This window comes from Anastrepha obliqua, chromosome 3 (genome assembly GCF_027943255.1).
Source record: "Anastrepha obliqua isolate idAnaObli1 chromosome 3, idAnaObli1_1.0, whole genome shotgun sequence".
NCBI classification, from domain to species: domain Eukaryota; kingdom Metazoa; phylum Arthropoda; class Insecta; order Diptera; family Tephritidae; genus Anastrepha; species Anastrepha obliqua.
In genome coordinates this window covers 20466077-20491465 of record NC_072894.1, presented here as the reverse complement: position 1 = coordinate 20491465, position 25389 = coordinate 20466077, and the positions used below count along the sequence as shown (strand labels likewise).

The 25389-nt window shown below is 32.2% G+C and overlaps 1 protein-coding gene across 9 annotated transcripts in view; it reads left to right on the top strand.

Annotated features, from left to right (window-relative positions):
• Positions 1 to 25389, top strand: part of LOC129240291 (formin-binding protein 1-like) — a 115444-nt gene that overhangs the window by 49653 nt on the left and 40402 nt on the right. For all 9 annotated transcript variants that reach the window (XM_054876000.1, XM_054876004.1, XM_054876005.1 and 6 more), the window contains exon 2: positions 8151 to 8266. In XM_054876000.1, coding sequence (XP_054731975.1) covers positions 8151 to 8266 — 116 coding nt within the window. The remainder of the gene's footprint in view (positions 1 to 8150; positions 8267 to 25389) is intronic.

The window sequence follows — 25389 nt, the reverse complement described above, 5'->3', positions numbered from 1 at the left end:
CGCATAAAAAACTACAAGAAACAAGTACAGCCATTCTAGAAACTGAAAAAAGTTAAATTTCGCAGGCCTGTGTTATCAGGGTTTTCATGAAAATCTGGAAAATATTTTTTGAGGCCACCATATTGCTAATTTTGAAAAAAAAGCTAAAAAATAATTGTAAATGTTATCGCAGTTTGTGTGAATACCGTTTCTCCAGAAGTTCCTTGCGGTGATCATCACAAGTCCTTGAAGATTGGCAACCTCAGAAAATACTTTTCAGATTTTCGAGAAAAAAGCTGACAATTAATTGTTAAAAAAATTGAAATTTTTTAAGAAAAAGATCCTTCGATCAGGCACGAGCTTTTTATGTTTTTCAAAAGCAGTATAAATTTTATTGAAATTTACCAAGCGATTTTTAAGTTACAGTGATCACCAGTTCAAAAAACATAGTTTTGCTATCGATTCCGTAGCGCCCGAGCGCCCTTTGTTAATTGTTGCATAACTCGAAAAGTATTTGTCGGATTCATTTATTCATTTATTCAGTCTACCAATAATTCTTACAGACTATATTAGACAAATTTTTAATTATTAATTAAAGATTATAAACAATTGTTGCCTAAAATTATATAAACTTAGTCTAAAGTCGAGGCTAGGATAATTATTGCAGAATCGAATGCATCTCACCATCGGTTCATTGAGGGCATAGTTAGTTCTATACCGTTGGTCTACAAATAAACGAACCTGCCTTAAATCATGGTGCTTTGTTTGAAATGTAATTAGACTTTGTAACTCACGACAATTTATATTGAGATTTAGAAGATTATACACGAAGAGCATCGAAAAGTAGATTCGTCTGTCCTCAAGGCTTTGTAGTCCAATCAATTTGCGTCTGCCTATATAACTAGGGAGCCCTTTAGGCCAGCGCAGCTTACACAATGCATATTTGGTAAAGACTTTTTGGACTTTTTCAATCTTATTTATATGACATTGGTAGAATGGGTTCCATATTAGAGAACAATAGTCTAGTCGGCTTCGAATTAAGGAGACGTAGAGTGCTTTCAAAGTCAAGGGATCTGAAAAGTCTTCCGTATTACGACGTAAAAATCCAATCATAGAAAAAGCTTTAGAGATAATGTAATCAATATGTTTCGAGAACGTAAGTCCTGAATCGAAGATTATGCCCAAGTCTTTGATTTCTTCTTTCCTACTAAGCATAATATTGTTCAAGAAGTAATTAAAGATGAATGGATTGGGTTTCTTCCTGTATGAAACCACGTAGCATTTGTCAGTATTCAAGTGTAGGTGGTTCATGGTACACCAATCTTGAAGATGTTTGAGATCCTTTTGAAGGAAATTTTCACACAATATTTTTAAGATATTATATATTACTTTAAGAAAATGCAAAAAAAAATCCAATATTCTAACTACCCCTAACCTCTTACCGTATTGAAGGTGATCATCAGCTTTTGAAATTTGCTAAATACGTTTCGCAGAAATTGTGAAGTTAAGTGAACGCCGAATTTCCGATTTTTGTTGAAATAAAATGCAACCAACCTATAGAAGAGAAATACCCGTAGTGTTTCATGAGTAGTTCTCTCATTGGTTCGCTGAGTGTATAACTTTTGGAAATTTGGGAAGGGAGATTAAAATAGGAGATTAAATATTATCGTTCTATAAACACGTTACACCAAATTTACGAAAAATTTCGTTTTCCTATGTGAATTCAACGGCAAATTGACGTTGGAGCCACACGGGCATTAAGAACAAAAAAAATAAAATTAAAATTAAAAAAAAAATTCCAAAGAAAAAAAAATTAAAAAAAAAAAGTCGCGAAACAAAAAAAAAACACAAAAAAAAATTACAACAAAAAACCTGAAAAAATCAACCAAAAAAAATGCTGTCTGGTTTTTTGGCCATAAAACAAAATTTGAAGGTTGCATCAGCCAAAAAAAAAATTTTTTTTCGTTATGCGCCATCCTAATGCTCATATGTAGAAACGAGTGGCTACATTTTTAGAATTGCCAATGAGCGAATGGTAAGTACATAGTTATTGCAGACAAGCGTGAAACGTGCAGTAATTTCAATTAGTATGGTTTTTACTTTCAAAAAACAAAAAATAAATAAATATAACTGCATATGTAATTGCTACACATAGGTACATACATATCTATTGTATATGTAAATAAGTAATTGTTAGTTTCCTAACAATTTTCTACTACAAATTATGCAAGTAAGTGTTATTGCCAGACCATTTGTCATAATAGGAAAAGTCAACGCTGGAATGTGGAACAAATCGAAGCAGTTAATTAGAAATAAATATTTTTTAATAAGAAATAAACCATTTTTTTAAGTAAAATACAAATATATATAATTATATATGTATGTGTACCTGCATATGTGCTTGTGTGCTCGATTAAGCCAACACATCATACCTGCAAGGAAATCCACTAGTAACAAATTGGTTCGATTGTAGTGAATTTAGAACAGTTACTAGTTTTTGCTCTTTCGCTTTTTGATTTGCAGCAACTGATGAGTTTTATATGGCGTTGTTTTACAAGAAAAATTAATAATGCATTTTTTTTCTGAATAACTTTTTTATTAAATAAAAAAAAATATTTTGAGTGATGGAAATCTTTATTTGGATATAATTGGCGTATGAAGCCATTTACAAAAAGTATAATCTTCCGTTAGGGTGATTAATTTTGCCCCACCCTCGTATTAAAAAAATTTTTTTTTTTATAAAAATATCATTTATTATACTACAAAAACCACATACATTTTAGTTTCAAACTTTGTTCAAAATTTCTAACTGTTTATCCAATTTCCATCTAAATTTCACACGTCTTATTCAAAATTAAAAAAAAACCGTTGATTAGGTATAACTAATTCTACTAGTAGTAAAGTGCACGTTTGAAGTGGTTCCAAAACGGCGTTAAATTCTGAACATTTTTCTTTCCAAATTTCCTTAATCCCATGCCGATGGATCGTTCGCGTCCGGCGCTTATTTGTACTAGATTGAATAACAAATTGACGTACATTTTTTATGAAAACTTTTTTTATTGTATAATTTTTCAGAAACTTCTTAAATACAATCGGAGCCGCTTGTGTATACTAAAATAAAAACGTTTATGTTTGATAACAAAAATTAGACAATATAAGTTAAAATAGTTTAAAATGACATATTTTCCACAAAAAAAATTTCACTTACCTACAGAAAACTACCGAATCCTTTGTGGATGGGTTGTTGACGTCCGCTTGTAAATTGCTTGCTCTGGCTGTTCAACAAGAACTGTACTACTGATTCGAAATTTTGACTAGAGTATCACCACAAGGAATACGTTTTTTTAGGAGTGGGGATAACCACTCCAACTTGCTCAGTTCTCCTGGGGAAACCCAAAAAGAAACGGGCCGGACACGAACGACCCGCCGACATGGTATTAGGGATTGTAAAACTTATAAATCTTCCGATAGGATGAATGATATTGCGCCGCCTTGTAGGAAGCGACAATTGGCCGTTGTTGCATTACGTGCATCACTTTTTCGATAATTCCAAGTGTTGAATTCCACAAGCCAATTCCATGAGGAACAAGGCTGTTACCTAGCGCACGCACGGCTATCGAACATTGGATATTGGCAAACCATGTTGGGAGCCTTGGCTAAATTTTGAATCAGGCAAAAATATCTTCAGTCTTTTTGTTTTTTTGTATTTATTATTACTTCAGTGATTCAGTGATAATACAATAGAAAACAAAAAATTTAATAAATTCAAATCTTTTAAAATTTAAATTTATTGCATTAATCCTATAGTCCGATTCGAATTAGTAATTTAGTGCAAAATAGTGCGTTAAAACTCGACAAAGGCATTTACTTTGCGGCGTCAATACTATTAGGAGAACCACTATTTCGCAACATTACACTAACATAACATTTTATTTTATACGATAATCCCAAGAGAATCATAAGTCACAACTTTTTCTGATAAGTGGAAGCTTTGAAATCGGCCACCTGCAAAACTCCGAGAATGAGTTTTAACTGAATTCGTTCGTTTAGTAGTTTTCGAGAAGAGTGTACCAAAAATCGAACCTTTAGAAGGCGACAAAGCGGACGCCTAAACTTTGCAAGCCAGGCAAATGTCGCTTTTGGCCAAATCTCAAAAGCTCTCAAGTAAAAATGTGTTGCTTTATTTAACGTCTCGCCTGCGGGGATTTAAGTATGAGGCATACACACACATTTAGATATGTTCCTACATTTTTTTTCCTGTTAATTGAATATTTTAGCGTAGACGCGATACGTTTTTATCAGAATTAATTGTTATCGTGCAAGTGCAGGCACTTGTACATATTTCCTCAAATCAGTTACAGTATTTCAAAATAAATTTATGTAAGTGTTTTTATAAAGAATACTGATAACCAAAGTGTAAACAACTGAATACAACCCATCGCTCATAATTGTCAACGAATACATACGAGTATGTGTGTACGTGTGAGTGTACATTTACTATAGACGTGTGCTCGCAATAATACCAGCGCGACAAATTGCAAAGTTTTCATCATTACTTCATTTTTTATTTTTTTTTTTTTTTATATATTAAAAACTTTTTTTATATTTTTATATTTTTAGTTTTTTTAATATTTTTTATATTTTGCTTATAATTTTTATTTTTTTTTTTTATAAACCGATAGTTTTCACCACAAGAAAAACCGCTTAACTTAAAGTTTTAATCTTTGTACAAAATTAAAAAACAATTCCAGAAATGTTCATAAAAATTTCAAACTTTCTATTTTTTTATTTTATTTATTATTTGTTTTTTAGCTTTTTTAGTTTTTTTTTTTTAATTTTTGTGTTTTGCTTTGTATTTAAATTTTTTTATTCTATGTAATTTTAATTCTATTTAAATTTTAATTTATTTTAATATTTTTTATATTTTGCTTATATTTTTAAATTTTTTTTATAAAACTATAATTTTCACCACAAGAAAAACCGTGTAACTTAAAGTCTTAATCTTTGTACAAAATTAAAAAAAAATTCACGAAATTTTCATAAAAAATTCAAACTTTCTAATTTTTATTTTATTTTTTTTCATTTTAATTTTTTTATTTATAATGTTGGTTTTTTTAATATTTTGTTTTGTATTTAACTTTCTTTTCTATTTCAATTTTAATACTACTTTAATTTTAATTTATTTTAATTTTAATTCTATTTTAATTTTAATTTTTTTATTCCATTTATTTATTTATTATTTTATTTATATTATATTTTTTTTATTATTTTTATTTTTTTAGATTTTTTAATTACATTTTTTTTATTTTACTTAAATTTTTTTTATTTTATTGAATCTAAATTTTTATTCTAGATATTTTAATTCTCCTTTAATTGTATTTTTGTTATAAAGTATAGTTTTCACCACCGCAAAAACCGCATAATTTAAATTTAAAGCTTGCTACAAAATTTAAAAACAAATTGAGAAATTTTCATAAAAAATGCAAGCATTGCTTTGTAGTTAAATTTTTTATTCTATTTAAATTTTAATTCTATTTTAATTTTAATTTTTTTAATATTTTTTAAATTTGGCTTATATTTTTGAATTTTTTTTTATAAAACTGTAGTTTTCACCACAAGAAAAGCCACATAACTTAAAATAACAATCTTTGTACAAAAGTAAAAAAAACTCCATTCCAAAAACATTATATTTTTTATTTAATTTTTTAATTTTAAGTTTTTTTATTTTTAATTTATATTTTTTTAATATTTTGTTTTGCATTTAAATTTTGTTTCTATTTCAATTTTAATTCTGTTTTAATTTTAATTTATTGTATTTTTTTTATTCCATTTTTATATATTATTTTTTTATATATTTGTTTTTTTAGAGTCTTTTTTTTATTAGACTTTTATTCTATTCTAATTCTACTTTAATTTTATTTTTGTTATAAAATATAGTTTTTACCACCGCATAATTTAAATTTAAAGCTTTCTACAAAATTAAAAACTAAAATCGAGAAATTTTCATAAAAAAATCGAACATTTTAATTTTTTTTTTTTATTTTTTTTTATTTTTTTTTTATTTTATTTATTTATTTTTTTTTTATTTTTTTTTTTATTTTATTTTATTTATTTTTTTATTTTATTTTTTTTTTTTATTTTATTTTTTATTTTTTTTATTTAAATTTTATTTTAAATCTATATTAATTTTAAATCTATTTTAATTTTAAATCTATTTTAATTTTAAATCTATTTTAATTTTAGTTTTAATTCCATTTTAATGTTGATTCTATTTTAATATATTTTTTTCCTATTCTATTTATTTTTGTTTGTATTTTGTTTAATATTTTTGGTTTTTTTTTTATATTTTGGGTTTTTTATATTTTTTGTTTTTTTTTAATTTTTTTTTTATATATTTTTTTTTTTATATTTTTTGTTTTTTAATAAAATATAACGTTAGGTTTGTACAAATTAAAAAAAAAAATTTAAGAATTTTCATAAAAATTTCGTACTTGTTAAATTTTTATTAATTTTTTATATTTTTATATTTTTTTATATGTATGTATTTATATTTTTTAATTTATTGTTTTGAAATTTTTTTTTCTATTTAAATTTTAATTTTAATTCCATTTTAATTGTTGTTTTATTTTTTTTAATTTTTGTTTATTTTGTTTTAGTTTTAATTCTATTTTAATTGTTTTCTTATTTTTTGTATATATTATTTTTTATATATTTATATATTTTTATATATATTTGTATATATATATTTTTTTGTTTTTTATGTATTTTTTTATTTTTAATTTTATAATTTTTCTAATTGTTCTTGTTTTTTTTATAAAAATATAACTTAAGTTTTCAAACTTCTTACAAAATTTAAAAAAACTTTTTAATTCGAATTCTTAGAAAGAGTTCTAGTATGAAATTTTGTACAATAAAGTGCAATTTTGAAGTGGTTCAGAATTCGCTTTGATTTTTTACAATTTGTTGTTTTTTTTTTTGTTGTTTTGCTGGCGGTCTGGTACATTTTCTTCATATAAAGACAGAGCAATAGTTACATGAAAAAAAAGACATTACACCGTCAACAAACAAAAATTATTGAAAATCACCGCAAATTTTAAGCCATTTTAAACTGGCACAAAATTAAACGAAAATTGAATGGGCTACAAAACTGCATACTCAGAACTTTTCTAAAAATTTCAACAATTTTTTTTGTTTTGAAAATGTGTTGAAAATTGCAAAGTTCTCGCTTCTGCTGCTGAGCTGTTACTCCCATAGCTGCTATTTGTTAATCTTCTATTTTTTAGTTGAATATTTTATGCATTTTTGCGGTGCTACATTGAAAATATAACCGGCAAATATAGGAATGTATGGTGAAACACAACGATAGTGGTTAATGTCATTGAATATTCCCCTCTTTTTTTGCTTTATGGTATCTTCCAAAATTAGAGGCATTCATATTTTATCTGTTCAAGTCTCTTGCTATCCATTGGCCAGGTACCTAGAAAAAAATGAATATATTGCCATTAATTAAGTATAAATACCTAGTCTCCTGCCCATTGTTTCTTGGTGCATATATATACACATGTATGTATATACTTCATATTTATGTATATGATAAATCGCTTCTTCAATGGATGGACGATATTTTTAGCAAATTACGTTTGCAGAATAAACAAATGCAGACGCATAAAAATTATTCTACGCTACAAAATGCCAAACAAAGACATTGAGCCATATACACAGTGAGTCAAAAAAGTTTTTGCCCAGTGAGTTTTCTTTCTTTACAATATTCGCAGTATTTTCCTTATAAATATTACTTCTAATAAATAAATAAAAAAATAAAGTTGTGAAAAACAATGTGACTGTAAATACTGACTGACTGTAAATATATTCGCAGTTCCCATACACACACACACTCACGCACCCACACCCCTTGAACATTATTTCACACCTTCTTCTAATTGATTTTTATTTATTGTAATTTAAATTCGTTATCGCAGTAATTAAAATTGCGTTTGTTTTGCTGTCGAAAATTGAATTCCTAGCATTCCATGTATTTCGCACGATACTTCAAATAATACTTTTATATATTTCTTTCTCAAGTACTAGCGAAAATATGTATGAGAATCTTTCTTAAATTTAAAAGTATAAAATATTAATTTTTCGTTTGTATTTCCTTTTTTCTTCTACAGGATCAATATGAGAATATATCGTTGCAGACGAATAAAGGCATTGAATTTCTGGAAAAGTACTGCAATTTCATACAAGATCGTCTGACGATAGAGAAAGAATATGCCTCCAAGTTGCGGTAAGTTCTAGTGATTTATGTGAAAGAGCTCAAAATATCAATACTAGAGAACGACCGAGCATCGTTTTTTTTTAACGGCGAACCGAACCAAACTTCAGCCGAAGACAAACCGAAACCCAATCGAACATTTCAAAGTTTTGGGAAAAGGAAAATGTTACAAGGGGGCTAAATCCGGTGAATACGATGGTTGTTCGATGATATTTGTCGACTTTTTGGTCAAAAAGTGTTCACAATATCAGCCTTGTGTGACGGTGCGTTATATAGTACAAGATCCATGAGTTTGCTTTCCACAAATTGGGCCGTTTCCTACGCACATTCTCTGTCAAACGTTATTCTTTATTTACCGTAGAACCATTTGGAACGAATGCACAACACCATGATAATCAAAGAAAATTCGCTAGATAAACATTGGGTCCGAATTCACTTGCTCAAGCATGTCGTCAGCCACCTTCTTCCGATGAATTTTTTGAAAGAAATTCAACTCTCTTTGAACGAGTTGAGCAGCCACGCGTCTCATGCCCAATTGATGGCGTAAAATGTTGCGAATTGATTCGTGAGACACGCTAAGGACACGAGCTACCTGCCTCAAACTTAAATGATGGTTTTCCGCACCATTTTCTTGACTTTGTCAACGTTTTCGTCCGTTGAAGACGTTTATGAGCGACCAGATCAGGGCAAATCTTCCAGGACTTCTTAGCTCTCTGCAGAAGGGCCTTAAACCACTCGTAGACCCGTGTTTTTGATAAAGCGCATTCGCCATAGGCGTTCCGCAACATTTTCAACGATTCGGCACACGAAATCATTCCGTTCAAAATACAAAATTTAGGACAAATTTTTTGTTAGATATTTGTATCCTTAGTCAAAATCGCAGAAACAACAACAACACTTGCGGTTGACTGATATAATTAAATGCCAAAAGCAAGCTTACTGACAGATCATGCTCAAACCCTGCGACACTGTAGAGGAAAGTTGTACCAACATTCCAGCAAAAAAAAATGGGTCTTATGTGTAAAGCGCCCTTTTTAAATGAACAATTCCCGATATTTTTTTGACAGAATGTATCTTGAGACTCTCAATAGGGAAGGGGAGCTCAGGTTGCACATACTACATGACTCCGTACTTTAGTTGGGAGAGAAGGTTTCGCACTACAATTGAAGATAAGGGATGGCACAAAGGCATGAAGCCCATATAACTTTTTACATCTATACAGATGGCTCCAAAACTTTAGACGGAGTGTGAGCGGGTATTTACTGCTTAAAACTAGGGATAAGGCAGCCTATCAAGCTGCCAGACCACAGCAGTATTTTCCAAGCAGAAGTGTTTGCTGTGGGGAAAGCCGCGGAGCTAGCCTACACTAGAACAAGAAAGAACTCAACAATTAATATATACCGGGACAGTCAAGCAGCAATAAAAGCAATAAGCTCATATTGTATTAAGTCAAAAAATGTTCGATGGAGCAGGGAGGCCATAGAAAGGCTAGCCGCAAACAGCCGCATATCTACTGGGTACCTGGTCACAAAGGCATTATGGGGAACGAAATAGTAGATGAGATAGCAAAAAGTGCTGTTAGACTACCTTTTGAACAAGAGAACGACATACCAAAAACCGCTAAATACAATATATAGGGCCCGCCATCTATCGTTACGGATTGGAACTAGGTGTTATTTGAAGAATGGTAACACTTAGCTGTCATCTGATTTGACAGAAAATTAGTTTTATTCTTCCGCTGAACGAAAATGGTTGTGTATACGCTCAAGGAACGCTGGGAAATATTGCGACATTACTTTGAAAATCATGGTAATGTTGCAGAATGTGTACGAAAATTACGTACGGCAATGGGAAGAAGAAAAGCACCGAATGAAGCGTATGTGCGTTACTTTGCGAAAAAAGTAAGAGAAACTGGGTTGCTTATTGACAAACCAACGCGTGACCGACCAAAAACCGTCCGTACACCTGAAAATATTGCTGCTGTGGCCGAAAGTGTTCGTGAATCACCAGGAACATTAATTCACCGTCGTTCTCAACAATTGGACATTTCGGAGACATTTCGGGTGCATGGCTAGCCGAGGCAGCCATATGAATGAAGTTGTGTTCCATCATTAACCGGAAGGATTGTACTTCAAAATAAAAAAAACAGTTTGGAAAAATATTGAGTAGTTTCTTTTAAATTGCATTTTTAATTCCGTAAAGTTATATGGCGGACCCTGTACAATGAAATGGACGACTACACGACTGGGAGCCCCATTGTTTGAGGGTCTGGAGGACGTCTCAAAAGCGGATCTCCCAGCGCTGCTTAGAATCGCCAAAAGCGCTGACCCTACATGATGTCTATTTACGGTATTCATAGAGGTCGGTCTCCATCTGGTATCGCTAGGGACCAAAAGGTCTATGCGTGGATTGTTGCCAACCAGGCTAACCTAACCCAACCTATCTTGAGACTGCCGTAATAAATGATTTAATTTTTTCATACGCTCGCTACTTTCGAAAACATTTCATGCATTTTTCCTTTCGAAAATCAATTATTATTTTGTGTCTCTTTGTATTTGTTTATATACATACATATAGTATGTGCATATATCCTGCCGCAATTTGAAACTAATTGATTATTTTGGTTCGATATTTCATGCTTTCACAACCCAGATTTCATATTCGTGCGCAGTGTTTGTTGCTGTACGTTAATTAAATCAGTGAAAAATGCCAAAACATTAAATAAGTAAGCGAGCGACCACGTTGAATGAATGTTTCTATTTGGGAATTATGTGACGGTCAGCACTATATTTGTTGTCGTCGTGGTTTCTGTTCGACCCCTCCCTGCCACATGCTTGACCACACTCAATACCCGGTGTGACACTATTGACCAAAAACGTGCGAACGAACGAAGCATGTCTTGGCTTTTATTTTGTTCATTCTACGACTATTAAATTTTATGGGCATAGCTATGTATGTATGTATGTACATTAGAGTGCAACACTCTTCATTCCAAAAAGAAAAAAAATTGAAAAAAAAAAAAAATCCTTATACTTTTCCATCGAAATTATAAAATCTGTTATATTTTAAGACTTTCGCCAAAATATTTCACAAAAAATTTACTTCAGCTGGAATTATTTCAAAGTGCATATTTACTTGAAGTGCCGGATGCGATAACTGTAATTCCGATTTCTGTAATTCCGATAGTAGTTCGCCAATTTTTCTGATTTTAGTCATTTCCGTCATGAGTAACTAAAGAATTACACTTGCTAAGGAAATTTGGCCATCACGAGGGATTAATGAAAGACTGCAATTAAAAACTAAAATATCATAATTTTTCTGTATTTCAGTCTCTGTCTCTAATCTGTCTCTAAATCTTTTCTGATTGACCTAAAATTTTTTTTTAATTTAAGTTTTTAAGCTATTCGAAGGTTTCTAGGGGGAGAGACCGAATATGTGAACTCTTTTCAAAATAAGGGCCACCCTAATGCACCTTTCAACGTTGAATTTGGCGGCAAAAGCAACAAAAAAAAAACAAAATCATTAACATGTTTGGCACATAAATTTAATTCATTTTCTATGCTGTCAATGATGCAAAAAATTAAAAAAAAAAAGCGAAATCAAATGCGCGTTTGAGGGTCCAGGAGCTGCAAATGTATTAATACGGCGCTGAATTGCTCATTGCCGCGCCCATTTTCATGCCAATGTTTGGAAAAATACAAGAAAAAGATTCAATAAAATTACACAGTTGTTTCTGCCACATTCCTTGGTGCTGCTTACTTGCCACCTGGATGTTTCGAAAAGCTTTATTGCTTTGCTCAGCTTAGATTATTTACTTTACTATAAATTTTTGCTAAGAAATTTTTTGAAACGCATAGTTCTAGTTGGCTTCATATACCGATATTTTACGAGTGTTGCTTCATAAATTTTCCGTCCAATAATGACAGCAGAGTAAAATAATAATGAAAATGATTTCATTCTTTTTCAAAGTATTCTCCTTGGTAGTAAATAAACTGCTGCATTCGCTTGAACCAAAGCCTCTCTTGCCTCGCAGAAGTGGATAATTCCAAAAGGAGTGTTGTTGTAAAAAACGTTGACCTCGCATTTTATTTTTGGTGCTCGGCAACAAACAGGGAATAAGGGACTTGGATGTAAGGTGGATGAGTCGATGACCCATTAATTTCATCTTTTCAGTGCTCAAAAACTCTCTTTTATGAGCCGATACGTGAAAGCTTGGTGAAGGTTGATTCGCCTTCGGCGGTTGGTATCCATTAATTCTCCAAAAACTGTGCTTCTTTAGTGGTACAGTTGCAACATGACCAGATTTTCCGGATCAACAGTCACCCATTTGCTTTGAAGTGTTTCTTCCGCGAACAACCTTTGTTGGATTAAACGTTGCCACTGTCGATTGCTGTTTTGTATCCGCATCAGAAGCATAAATCCGAGATTAGTTATCTATTACGTGCCCTCAGTACGACAGAAGCAGGACGCTGAAAGGGCTGAGGATTTCACGCCACTCAATTTCCCAACTCTTAGCGGTGGTCACCGGTAACTGGGTAATTGGAGCTCATGCGGAAAAGCTTGGACTTCCGTACAACCGTCATTGCAGAAGCTGTGTAGATCCGGCAGTGAAAGAGACTGATGAAAACTTTCTTTACAAATGAGAAAAAGTCTTTCTTTACAAATGTCTCGCGGCTAGGCGCTTGAGGTTCCTTAGTGTGCGTTTCGGGGATATCATGAGGCAGTTCTAATTCCGTTTCTCTCCTGCACTACATCAACATCACTAGAAGGCTGTAGATGATTTTTCTTCATTTAAGTTTTTGAAATTTTTCGCAGATTGTGGCATTCTAGTACACTTTTAGTGTACCCGTGGTACTCTTGCCATCTAACCTACCTATCTACGATGTCGTCATAGACGTGCTTTGAACCACCGCGCCTGAATTTCTTCAACATTACTTTACACCAATCGACACGAGTCCGAGCAATTTGGGCAATTGTCAAATTATGAGGTACTCTTGAAATCAAAGATAGAAAAGTACCGTTTAAAAGTATGTATTTGAAAAAATGTATCCCAATAAAAAGGCTTAAATCTGTAATTATCTATACAGTACAACAAATTTCGAAAGTACAGCCGCACAAACCTCAAAGTATTTTCTGAGTCGATCATTTTTATAGCACAAAGTCGGGCGAGCATTTCTGTCGATTACGAATAGACACTTAAGTTCGGGTGAGTTTAGTGTCTTCGGTAAATTTAACTTAAATTTTTGTCAAACGTTTTCGTAAAACATTTTAGTTCTCGAAAATTCTATTTAAAAGAATTTTGTGGGATTTTCTTAAAAAGATGTTAAATTGATATTTTACATAGACATTTTTAGACCACACGAAGCTTGATATGTTGAATAATTCTGCATAATAAATTAAGAACTTTTGTTTTTTACTTTTGACAGCGTTTTTGTGAATTAGCGATATGCCAAAATGCCTCAAACGTAAGGCTGCAAGAGGCAGATTTTACGAGTACATTTGAAGTGGCGCGCCAGATGACTGATGATCAAGTGGTTGAATGAATAAGCACCAATGCCCATTTTTGTACTAAAATCTCTGTTAAGGAACGAAGTATATTTTTTAAGTCAAGAATCTAATTTTCACAGTACAAATCTGTAAAAGGTGCTGGGCACTCAAGGTGCGCCATACTTGCAGAGCCATAAATCGTATAGGAAGCAGATGAGAGGTTTAACCCTTTTAGTATCGAGCGAAAAGAGCGCACCTAAGCCTAAGGCGAATTGAGTACTGAAGGTTATTCTGACGTCAGCTCCCTTCGCAATACAAAACAAAGGAACAAAACAAACAAGAATAGGAGAAATTGCATGTTTGTGAAAATTTATTGAATGGCTTGGTAATATTGTGATTTTTAAGATTAAAACTAAACAAACTATTGGAAACGAAGGGCTGCATGTTAAATTGTTAAAGCAGAAATTAATGTAAAGCCTCCAAAACAGTTTTTGGTGTTTTTATGCGGAAGACGTCGTGGCTAGAAAGTATGTGCGTGTGCGTATAATATCTTGCGTTCTGTTATTTCCATTGCTTTCGCCTACACTTCTTCTTCCGGCGAATGCGGAAGGCGCAATCTTCTTCTCTATCATTATTGGTTATAGATCGGCGAATATGAAGAGGTTTGGTAAAATGCTCGTAATAACGTAAGCAAGCGTGGTATTAACAAAATTTAAAAAGTAGCATATTGGGAAGTAAACGGAGAATAAAATGGACGCTAATTGTGTTTCAATATTTATTGAAAATTAAATTTTTCAAAAACGTAGCAACAAAACTGGCAACATTTTTCGCTGTTCAGGTTTTTTCTATGAAAAGGTTGTCTGCTTTTTGACACTGACTGCACGCTAGGTGGATCAAGAACCACTGAAAAAGGTTTTAGGCTCGCCGTACCTATGCACGGGCGCCACTTGAGTTTTCTGATAATATTCCCAAACCTCTTAAAGATAATATGTAAGGTCCTCTACTCCTAGGGCGTGAACAACTGCTCTTCGCCATCGAAAACGGTTTTGTGCAAGGGCTCTCAGTTCCTTCCAGGTCTTATTTACGGACCTCATTTCCGCCTCCGTTGAGCGGCGTCAGGTGGTTTGTAGTCTGCCTGTGCTTCGTGCTGTCTGTTGGAAGGGGTTCCATAGCAGCGCCTGTTTGATGATATTGTCGTCACTCTTCCTCCTCAGGGTGTGGCCTATCCATTGGTATTTTCTTCTGCGGATTTCAGTCGCCACATCGGATTGATTAGCCTTCCTCCGTAAATCGGTGTTGGATATAGTTCGAGGCCAGAAAATTCGTGTGTTTTTTGTTTTTTTTGGCATACCTCTAATAGTCGATCAAATACTTTTAATAATTTTTTGTTTAAATTTTCAGTAAATATATTAGATAATTTTCAATTGCTTATCACATTCCCATGTGTCCTTCTTCATAGAAAGCAATTATTTGCCAATAATTTACCAATAATTTTTGCGCAACTACTCAAGCAAGTAAATAATTAACCAGGTGATAATATCAATTACAATTACAATGTTGCATTAATACAAAAAAGCAACGATTCGGCTGTGGCACGACGATGATTCTGCCTGCATAAAAAGAAATCGCACATATTTTTTATTTTATCTAAAAATTAAAATCCATGTTCGCAGCTGAATAACCAAGATCACCAAAATTGAAAATTGGTGGCGGCACTCCGTTCCAATCCAAGCAATGCACGCCAATCTATTTCGCTCCACGCACCATTCCGCCGTTCTGAAGTGATCGGCAATTCAGGCGCCAAATCAATTCACCCGGCAAACGATTTTTCGCTTAAAGGTGAACGAAGCAAACTGAACGCTAAACTATGTATTATTTAACAGTGATCGAAATACATGCACACACATGGCATGTGATAAATAAATTCAAATGCATATGTGTGAGTTGTTTTTTTTTTTTGCCTTTTTATGTTTTTGCGGCGAAAACCAAAAGTATGTAGCAAATGACGACAGTTGACTTGAAGGTCAACAGCTAAAGATTAATTTGGCCTTTTGTGCTTATGTTTCATTTTGGCGTTTTGCGTTTGGCGCTTTGAGTTGCGGGCAACCAACTGCAGTTTTCTGCTATTTCACCTACCGCAACTCGGCGCTTTGACTTTATCGCATTGCTATTGAAAAATCTCATTAGGTTTTATTTGCTCTAGCCAATTGATTTACTGAAGAATTTTATAATTGAGGGAATGGTGGTTGTTTCTTTGGAAGTGAGCTGCCTTGCATTGTTTCTGGGGCAATCATAAAATACGTTAATAATGTAATTTTAGAAGAGTTTGATATAGAAACCGAAGGTAATTGAAATTGAGCAATGAAACCCTTCTAAATTACACTACGAATTATATAAAATATATAAACAAAATTTAAACAAATATAAAAAAATGCAGTAGTAAAAAAAACAATAATAAAAGAAAATATGATATAAAAAATATAAAACAAAATGTTGTACAAAAAATGTTAAAGAAAAGGAAAGGGTATATGAAAAAAAAATGTATAAAAAAATAGAAATAAAAATGTATAAAAAAATAAAATGTATAAAAAAATATAAATATAAAATGTGTAAAAAAATAAAGAATAAAATGCATAAAAAAATAAAAAAGTTATATAAATAAATAAAAAAGTTATATATAAAATAAAAAATTTATATATTTAAAAAAACATAAAAAAGTTATATAAAAGAAAAATAAAGAAAATTATATGAAAAATGTTACATTAAAAAAAATATGTATTTAAAATCTAAAATCAAAAATAAAAAAATGTAAAATTAAAAAAAAAAAATAAATAATAATAATATTGTAAAAGGCATAAATTAAAAAAAAAATTTATGTAAAAAAATTTTACATAAAAAATCTAAAAAAAAAAGAAAATATTAAAAAAGTAAGAAATAAATTAAAAATTAAAAAAAAATGATAATGAAATAAAATTATAAAAAAAAAATTACGCACAAAACTACGAAAAAAAAAACTTCATATTTATATTACAAATAATAAATAGTTTTTTTTATTAATTTTTTTTTTGTATAAATTGTTTTCTATTAGAAGGAGGCGTGACAAGGTTGACTGTGTCAGAAAGTAAGAAATAAATTAAAAATAAAATCGAAAATAATAATGAAATAAAATTATAAAAAAAAATTACGAACAAAACTCCGAAAAAAAAACTCCATATGTATATTACAAATAATAAATAGTTTTTTTATTAATTTTTTTTGTATAAATTGTTTTCTATTGGAAGGAGGCGTGACAAGGTTGATTGTCTCACAGTTTTGTTCAAATTAGTTTCAGGTCTGCAAACAAAAATCGAAAGAAACGAAATATACCGCAAATTAAATGCAGTCAGCGTGCAAATAAAAAAAAAGAAAATACAAACAAAAAAAAAAAATAACAAAAATAACAAAATAAAAATAAATCAATAAACGAAAAAATAAAAAAAAAATAATAAAAAAGTAAAAAATAATAAAAAGAACGAAAAAAAATAAAAATTATAACAAAAGTAAAACCGTAAGAAAAGAAAAAAAAACTAAAAAATACAAAAAAGCAATGCCGAAAAAACCGAAATATACCACAAATTAAATGCAATGCATAGTTTGGAAATAGATTTTTATTATTACTCTAAATAGTTTTTTATAATTTTTTTTTTTTTTTATAAATTTTGTTTTTATAAATTATTTTCTATTAGAAGGAGGCATCCGTGTCATTATTCATATCTCATAATTTCGTCAAAGTAATTTCAGGGCGGGCTCTACTGAAAACAAAAGAAAAAAATATATAAAAAAAAAAAAAATACCGAAGTAATCGAAATATAACACAGTGCTAATTAAATGCAATGCAGCGTGCAAATAATGAAACAAAAAAAAAAAAAAAAAAAATTAAATAAAAAGAATTAATAAAAAACAAGTAAAAAATTAAGAAAAAAATTAATTTAAATAAAAAAACTAAGGAAATATGAAAAAAAAAACAAAACAAAACAAAAAGTGCGTGTAGCGTAACAGAAGTGAAACTTTCAATGTAGTCAAAGAGAGGAGGAAAGAAAGAACCGAGAGAGAGTAAATAAATTTACTACATTTGCAGAGAATACAAATAGACTAAATCTACTAAACACGGAGAACGGTCGACCGGTGTAGATAAACGCCGGACACAAACCGTGGCAACAACCCGCACTACTCCCAGCGTTTATCACCCGCACAAACGCAACGATTCCAGGACCGCAGCAACGACACCAATTACCGCAAGGCAATACCAATAAATCCGACGCCGGAATGCACAGCTCTTTATAGTACGCAGAAGCACTAGCCAGGAAACGGAAATAAGCGCCGAAAAGTAGGCACAAAAAACCCAAAGAAATTGGGACCAAAAACGCCCCAAACAGTAGGCACCAAGGAAATATAACGCCAAAAAGTAGTCACCAAAAATATATTTCCTACAAGTATGCACCAACAAACAAGAAGCAGTGTTATTTCTCACTAGAAATTAGCAACCACAAGGAAAAACCTCAGGAAAAATAGCCTAAAGTGTATCTAAGATATATATAAGGTATAGGTCTCTCTCTTCTTTTCCTCTACGTTATATCTTTTTTCTCTCTCGCGGAACGGAAATGCCCAAAACGCTGCATGGCCTTGAAATTTTACTCTCCATCCTCGCTCGTCCATCGACGCCTAAGAAGTTTCACTTCAAACACAAAAAATACCGAAGGAAACGAAATATACCACAAATTAAATTCATTTGCGCCTGGAATAGAATTCAGCTATGGATAGTTTTTATTATTTTGTTTTTTAGACAGAGTCAACTTTGACATTATTCCTGTCTCACAATTTTGTTTAAAGTAATTTCAGGGCTGGCTCTACACTTCCTCAATTTCGATTTAATTTGTTTTTTAATTTCCATAAATTTCATTCTATAGGGTGGGCCATGTAAAATTTGCTTTTTGAAAAAGAACTAATAAATATTTTTTCAAACCTTTTTATTATTTTGAAGATTGAACATTGTCATTTATGAATGAAAAATAATATCTTTCAAATGATTGCCACGACTGGCTTTACAGTAGGCCATTCGATCAACCCAATTTTTAAGCACATTTTCGATTGTTTGGGCTCCAATTTCATGAATGGCAACTTCGATTTCGTGTTTTAAAGCGTCAATCGTCTCTGGATGGTTCGCATAGCATTTGTCTTTAACGGCTCCCCACAAAAAATAGTCCAACGGTCTTAAATCACAACTCCGAGGCGACCAATTGAAATCGGAATTTCGGCTGATTATTCGGTTTTCAAAAACGGTAGCCAAAAGTTCGAGGGTAAATTTGGCCGTGTGACAAGTTGCATCGCTCTGTTGAAACCAAATGTCGTCCATGTCATCCTTTCAATTTTTGGGAACAAAAACTCGTTGAGCATGTCACGGTAACGCTCGCCATTTACTGTAACTGCGGCTCATTTTCGAAAAAAATGGACCGATGATGCCGCCAAACCAAAAACCGCACCAAACAGTGACTCTTTGTGGATGCATTTGCATCTCTACAGTAACGTGTGGGTTTTCTGAGCCCCAAATCCGACAATTTTGCTTATTGACGTAGCCACCGATGTGAAAATCAGAAAAGAAGAAGAAGACTCACCACTTTGGAAATAGGTTTTCAATATTTCCCAATTTTGTTTAAGCGTATAGCGTCCCATTTCGTAAATGTCAAACCTTTAAGTAAAATATGAACACATTTGACATGTCATTTGTGTTACCATTCTCAAAAAAATAGGTGGTTCAAAAAGTAAACGCTATATGCCTGCCCTGTACAACAAGTACCATATAAATCAAAGTTTCAAACTTTGTACAAGATTTAAAAAAATTCTACAAATTTTCATCAAAACTTCAAACTTTAGTCAGAATTAAAAAAAAATATTTACGCAGCTTTACAGCCCATTAAATTTGAGTATCATATATTAAAATGCAAATTTGAAGTGGCTTAAAAATCTCGTTGATTTTTGATATTTTGTTCACACAATTAAAAAAAAATGCCATGCATTCATAATACTGGTTCGCTGTACGTACTTATTTATATTATTATCTGATATTATTTGGAACGCAAGTGTACGAGTATTTGAAATTCTATTACAAATATGTGAGTGTTATCAAATTTCTCTATCAGGCTCATGCTTCAGTCAGTACCAATCAAATATGTCAAATGGCATGATATGTTTGATAATTTCTTGTAAAGTGATACCAGTTGATGTCTGCCACTGCAATAAAACTAGCCACAAATACCAAAGTACAACCCCTTCAAACGCAACCCCATTTTGAGTGCGGAAATTGGAACTAATACCCGTCTGTGTTTCCCCAAGCTTTGTAGACAAAACCAACGTAAACAATAGAGGCAACAGGAAAAAAGCATAGAAGAAAAACAAAAAAAAAAAAAAAATCGTGAAAATCAAAACAAACATCACCAATAACTGCTGACCGTATAAGTGACACCACAAATTCGTGGTTACTACACAAACAACTTAATGACTAGCGCCATGGCAATTGTTTTCTTTATTACTTGAAAACGTGTTGTGTGTGTTTGTGTGACACAAAGTGAAACCCCAATGTAATCATATTACAGCAGCGTATGAACGGACAATAATGGTTGGAGGGGACATATGTTGCTGGTGTCGGGGCTGAGGCGTGTAGTGGTGATGCTAACAAATTTCCATGATTAGTGTCGGATGTGTGAAGTGTGGTCGGCACGCAACACCTACATATGTGTGAGCACTAGCATGTAGACTAGATGGAGAGCAAACAATAAAAGGGGCGAAGGCGTATAGCCACCCCATGACTATGCGCTTACGACAAACAACCAAATGCACTTTTCACAGGTACATTTGAGCTAAGTAAACTAGTCTGCATTAAAGTTTCCAATCGGTAGCATTTTCGTGTCGTTTCTACTGCTGCCTTATTTACCTAGTTTTTAGGCTTACTGTGTTACTAGCTTAGAGGGGTTTTTGGCGCAGTAAGATAATGTAAGATATTAAAAAAAAGAAAGAAAAAAAATCAAATAAAAAGAAAAATCAAATAAAAAGAAAAATCAAATAAAAACAAAAATCAAATAAAAACAAAAATCAAATAAAAACAAGTCAAATAAAAAAACATTACACATTTTAGTACTCCTTTTTTGCTTTTTCCTTTATCAGATTTCAATGAGACATCGATCTAAATCGATTCTCTTTCTTTAAATCCCAAATATTAGTCGCGTTATATCGGAGGCGTAGATATTGGAAAAAGAGGCGTGGCAGATTTTATACCTACCAAAATTTTCTCATTGTTTATCATTGCTTTTCTCTGAAAACGCTTAAGTTAAGCAACTATAATTTGGTATGGCTGCATATACTAGTAGCGTCAAAAGAAAGTGTCGCTAAATATTGATAAATTTTGATTACTATGTGGCTCAATAAGTTTTTCGGCTCGGCAAAAGAGGCGGGTTGCTAATAGCCTCCAAAAACAGCAACTACGCCAGAACCCGTAGAAAAATTACAGAATATCTCATTGGAAAATCGTCGAGTCACTGAAAGAGATTTAATAGAAGCTCCAGACATCTCTAGGACAGTGTAAGCAATATTACAAAACGCTGTGTGCCAATGGGTGCCGCATTCGCTAACATTGAAACAAAAACACATTCGAATGCGTCTTTCTCAGCAACATTTAGAGCGTTTCCGAAAGGATAAAGTGGATTTTTTGCGTCGATTTGTCACTATGAATGAGACTTGGGTCTATCCCTATTAGGCCGGGTCAATTTGTGAGGAGGCAAAAAAATCGCCCATTGCTCTGTGAAAATCGTATTCTAGGGATCAAAATAAGAAACTTTGCCGAAGGAACCATACCTCTAAAACAAATTCTGATTTCCCCCAATTTGGGTCGAACTTTTAGTGTCTTTTGTGGGGAGGCAAAAAAATCGCCCATTGCTCTGTGAAAATCATATTCTAGGGATCAAAATAAGAAACTTTGCCGAAGGAACCATACCTCTAAAACGAATTCTGATGCCCCCCAATTTGGGTCGAACTTTTTAGTTTCTTTTCTCATGTAAAGGCCAAAAATGGTGATATTTTGAAATGATTGTATGGGGAACCCCCCAGGGGAGTTCCAGGGGCTGTTCCACTGGCATGGGTGGATCGGCCGTCCAAAGTTAGTGGGGGTTGGTCATACATTTGGACTCGATTAGAGCACTCTAAATTGGTCAAAGTGGGATTTTTCGTTCGACCCAAATTGGGGGACATTAGCATTCGTTTTAGAGGTATGGTTCCTTCCGCAAAGTTTCTTATTTTGATCCCTACAATAAGATTTTCACAGAGCAATGAGCGATTTTTAAATCGACCCGCCCTAATCCCCATGATTCTAAATCAAAGCAAGATGTGGTTTGAACCTGGTTCTTCAGCTCCGAAACGAGTTCGTGTCCAAAAATCGACCAATAAGCTTTTAGCAACCAGAAAGGAATTGTGTTTGTGGATTGTTTGCGAACTGGTAAAACAATGAATTTTAAATATTATTGCAACCAGTATTTCCCCAGCTGAAGGAAACATTTCGTGAAAAAGACCCAGTTTGCAAAAGAAAAAAATTAAAAAATTTAAATAAAAAAACAAGAGCATTTTGACAATGGCTAAAATCCATTAATTAAAGTTCGAATTTTGTGAGCATCCACCCTATTCATTTATCTGTTTCCAGACCTAAAAAAATTCGTACGAGAAAAACGTTTTTCTTCAAATGATGAGGTCATAACAGCTGTGGAAGCGTATTTTGCAGCCTTTCCAGTATTTCAAACTATAAAGTTGTGTTTTTCTTATCGAACCGCAAAATTTATTGAACAACCTAGCATTCATTTATTTATTTATAAAGTAAAGTTTTCAACTTTGAATAAAATTTGTAAAAATTCGGCAAGTTTTCATTAAAATTTCAAACCTTTTACTAATAATTTCTGAACAAATTTTAATTTAATGACTCATTAAATTTTGGTACAAAAAAGTGCAAGTTTCAAGCAGGTAAAAAATCACACTGAATTTGGATAATTTTTTCGGTCTTAGTCTAATGCATTTTCTCCATTTAACGCTGATAAAAATTTGCCAAATGCTTACAAATTTTGTACAAAGTCTGAAACTTTGCTTTGTATGATTTTTGTTGTAGTATGAACTAACAGAATAATTGAAACTAAAAAAAAAATAAATAAAATAAACAAATAAACAAATAAATGTGGCGTACATTTTCTTTTGACGTCGACTGTATGCATCATCAACATCATTCTAATGGTGAGAATTTGAAAAGTGAGCACTTGCCATTAAATCTTAAATCTTTAAAATAAAGATGAAGATATAGCCAAAGATGAAGGTGAAGAAGAGGATAGAAACTGAGGCAAAGTTAGAGATAAAGAGAGGCATAGAGTTGACGATAAGGAGACAAAGACAACGCTGCAACTGGTTTATTCCCGACCACTGAGCCAGGAATAATTTTTTGAATTAACTGCGAAAAGGCAATGAAATTCAGCAAATATCTTCCAGCATTTTTGCATAATTTGTATCTCTGTACTTCTCAATTTTCCGAAAAAACACCCTTTTTGCGCATTTCAATATCACCTCCGCTTTACTGTAGTGCCTTCTATACATTTATAATTTTTTTTGTTGCAAATTAAATACCTCAAATGTTAGTTTTTAGTTTCTTTTCTCATGTAAAGGCCAAAAATGGTGATATTTTGAAATGATTGTATGGGGAACCCCCCAGGGGAGTTCCAGGGGCTGTTCCACTGGCATGGGTGGATCGGCCGTCCAAAGTTAGTGGGGGTTGGTCATACATTTGGACTCGATTAGAGCACTCTAAATTGGTCAAAGTGGGATTTTTCGTTCGACCCAAATTGGGGGACATTAGCATTCGTTTTAGAGGTATGGTTCCTTCCGCAAAGTTTCTTATTTTGATCCCTACAATAAGATTTTCACAGAGCAATGAGCGATTTTTAAATCGACCCGCCCTAATCCCCATGATTCTAAATCAAAGCAAGATGTGGTTTGAACCTGGTTCTTCAGCTCCGAAACGAGTTCGTGTCCAAAAATCGACCAATAAGCTTTTAGCAACCAGAAAGGAATTGTGTTTGTGGATTGTTTGCGAACTGGTAAAACAATGAATTTTAAATATTATTGCAACCAGTATTTCCCCAGCTGAAGGAAACATTTCGTGAAAAAGACCCAGTTTGCAAAAGAAAAAAATTAAAAAATTTAAATAAAAAAACAAGAGCATTTTGACAATGGCTAAAATCCATTAATTAAAGTTCGAATTTTGTGAGCATCCACCCTATTCATTTATCTGTTTCCAGACCTAAAAAAATTCGTACGAGAAAAACGTTTTTCTTCAAATGATGAGGTCATAACAGCTGTGGAAGCGTATTTTGCAGCCTTTCCAGTATTTCAAACTATAAAGTTGTGTTTTTCTTATCGAACCGCAAAATTTATTGAACAACCTAGCATTCATTTATTTATTTATAAAGTAAAGTTTTCAACTTTGAATAAAATTTGTAAAAATTCGGCAAGTTTTCATTAAAATTTCAAACCTTTTACTAATAATTTCTGAACAAATTTTAATTTAATGACTCATTAAATTTTGGTACAAAAAAGTGCAAGTTTCAAGCAGGTAAAAAATCACACTGAATTTGGATAATTTTTTCGGTCTTAGTCTAATGCATTTTCTCCATTTAACGCTGATAAAAATTTGCCAAATGCTTACAAATTTTGTACAAAGTCTGAAACTTTGCTTTGTATGATTTTTGTTGTAGTATGAACTAACAGAATAATTGAAACTAAAAAAAAAATAAATAAAATAAACAAATAAACAAATAAATGTGGCGTACATTTTCTTTTGACGTCGACTGTATGCATCATCAACATCATTCTAATGGTGAGAATTTGAAAAGTGAGCACTTGCCATTAAATCTTAAATCTTTAAAATAAAGATGAAGATATAGCCAAAGATGAAGGTGAAGAAGGGGATAGAAACTGAGGCAAAGTTAGAGATAAAGAGAGGCATAGAGTTGACGATAAGGAGACAAAGACAACGCTGCAACTGGTTTATTCCCGACCACTGAGCCAGGAATAATTTTTTGAATTAACTGCGAAAAGGCAATGAAATTCAGCAAATATCTTCCAGCATTTTTGCATAATTTGTATCTCTGTACTTCTCAATTTTCCGAAAAAACACCCTTTTTGCGCATTTCAATATCACCTCCGCTTTACTGTAGTGCCTTCTATACATTTATAATTTTTTTTGTTGCAAATTAAATACCTCAAATGTTACCCTGAAATATCTGCAATTGATAGCCATAAGTTGTTTGAAGAAATGTGAGTGGGCGCGCAATTCAAGGTGCTGCTATTTATGGTGGACAATATGGCATTATTATGCTTGGATGTGTGCGAATATTAATGAATGTATGTATGCATGTATACGCGAAAATATACATTTTCTATGTGTGGCAAGTTTGCATATATTACAATATATGAAACTTAATTAGGCCACCGAAAACACGAGCTATCTGTGCTGCCACCATTGTCACTGCGCTCAATACTGCTATGCACATGATTTAATTTCGGTGAAGGTCAGATATTTATTTAGGTTA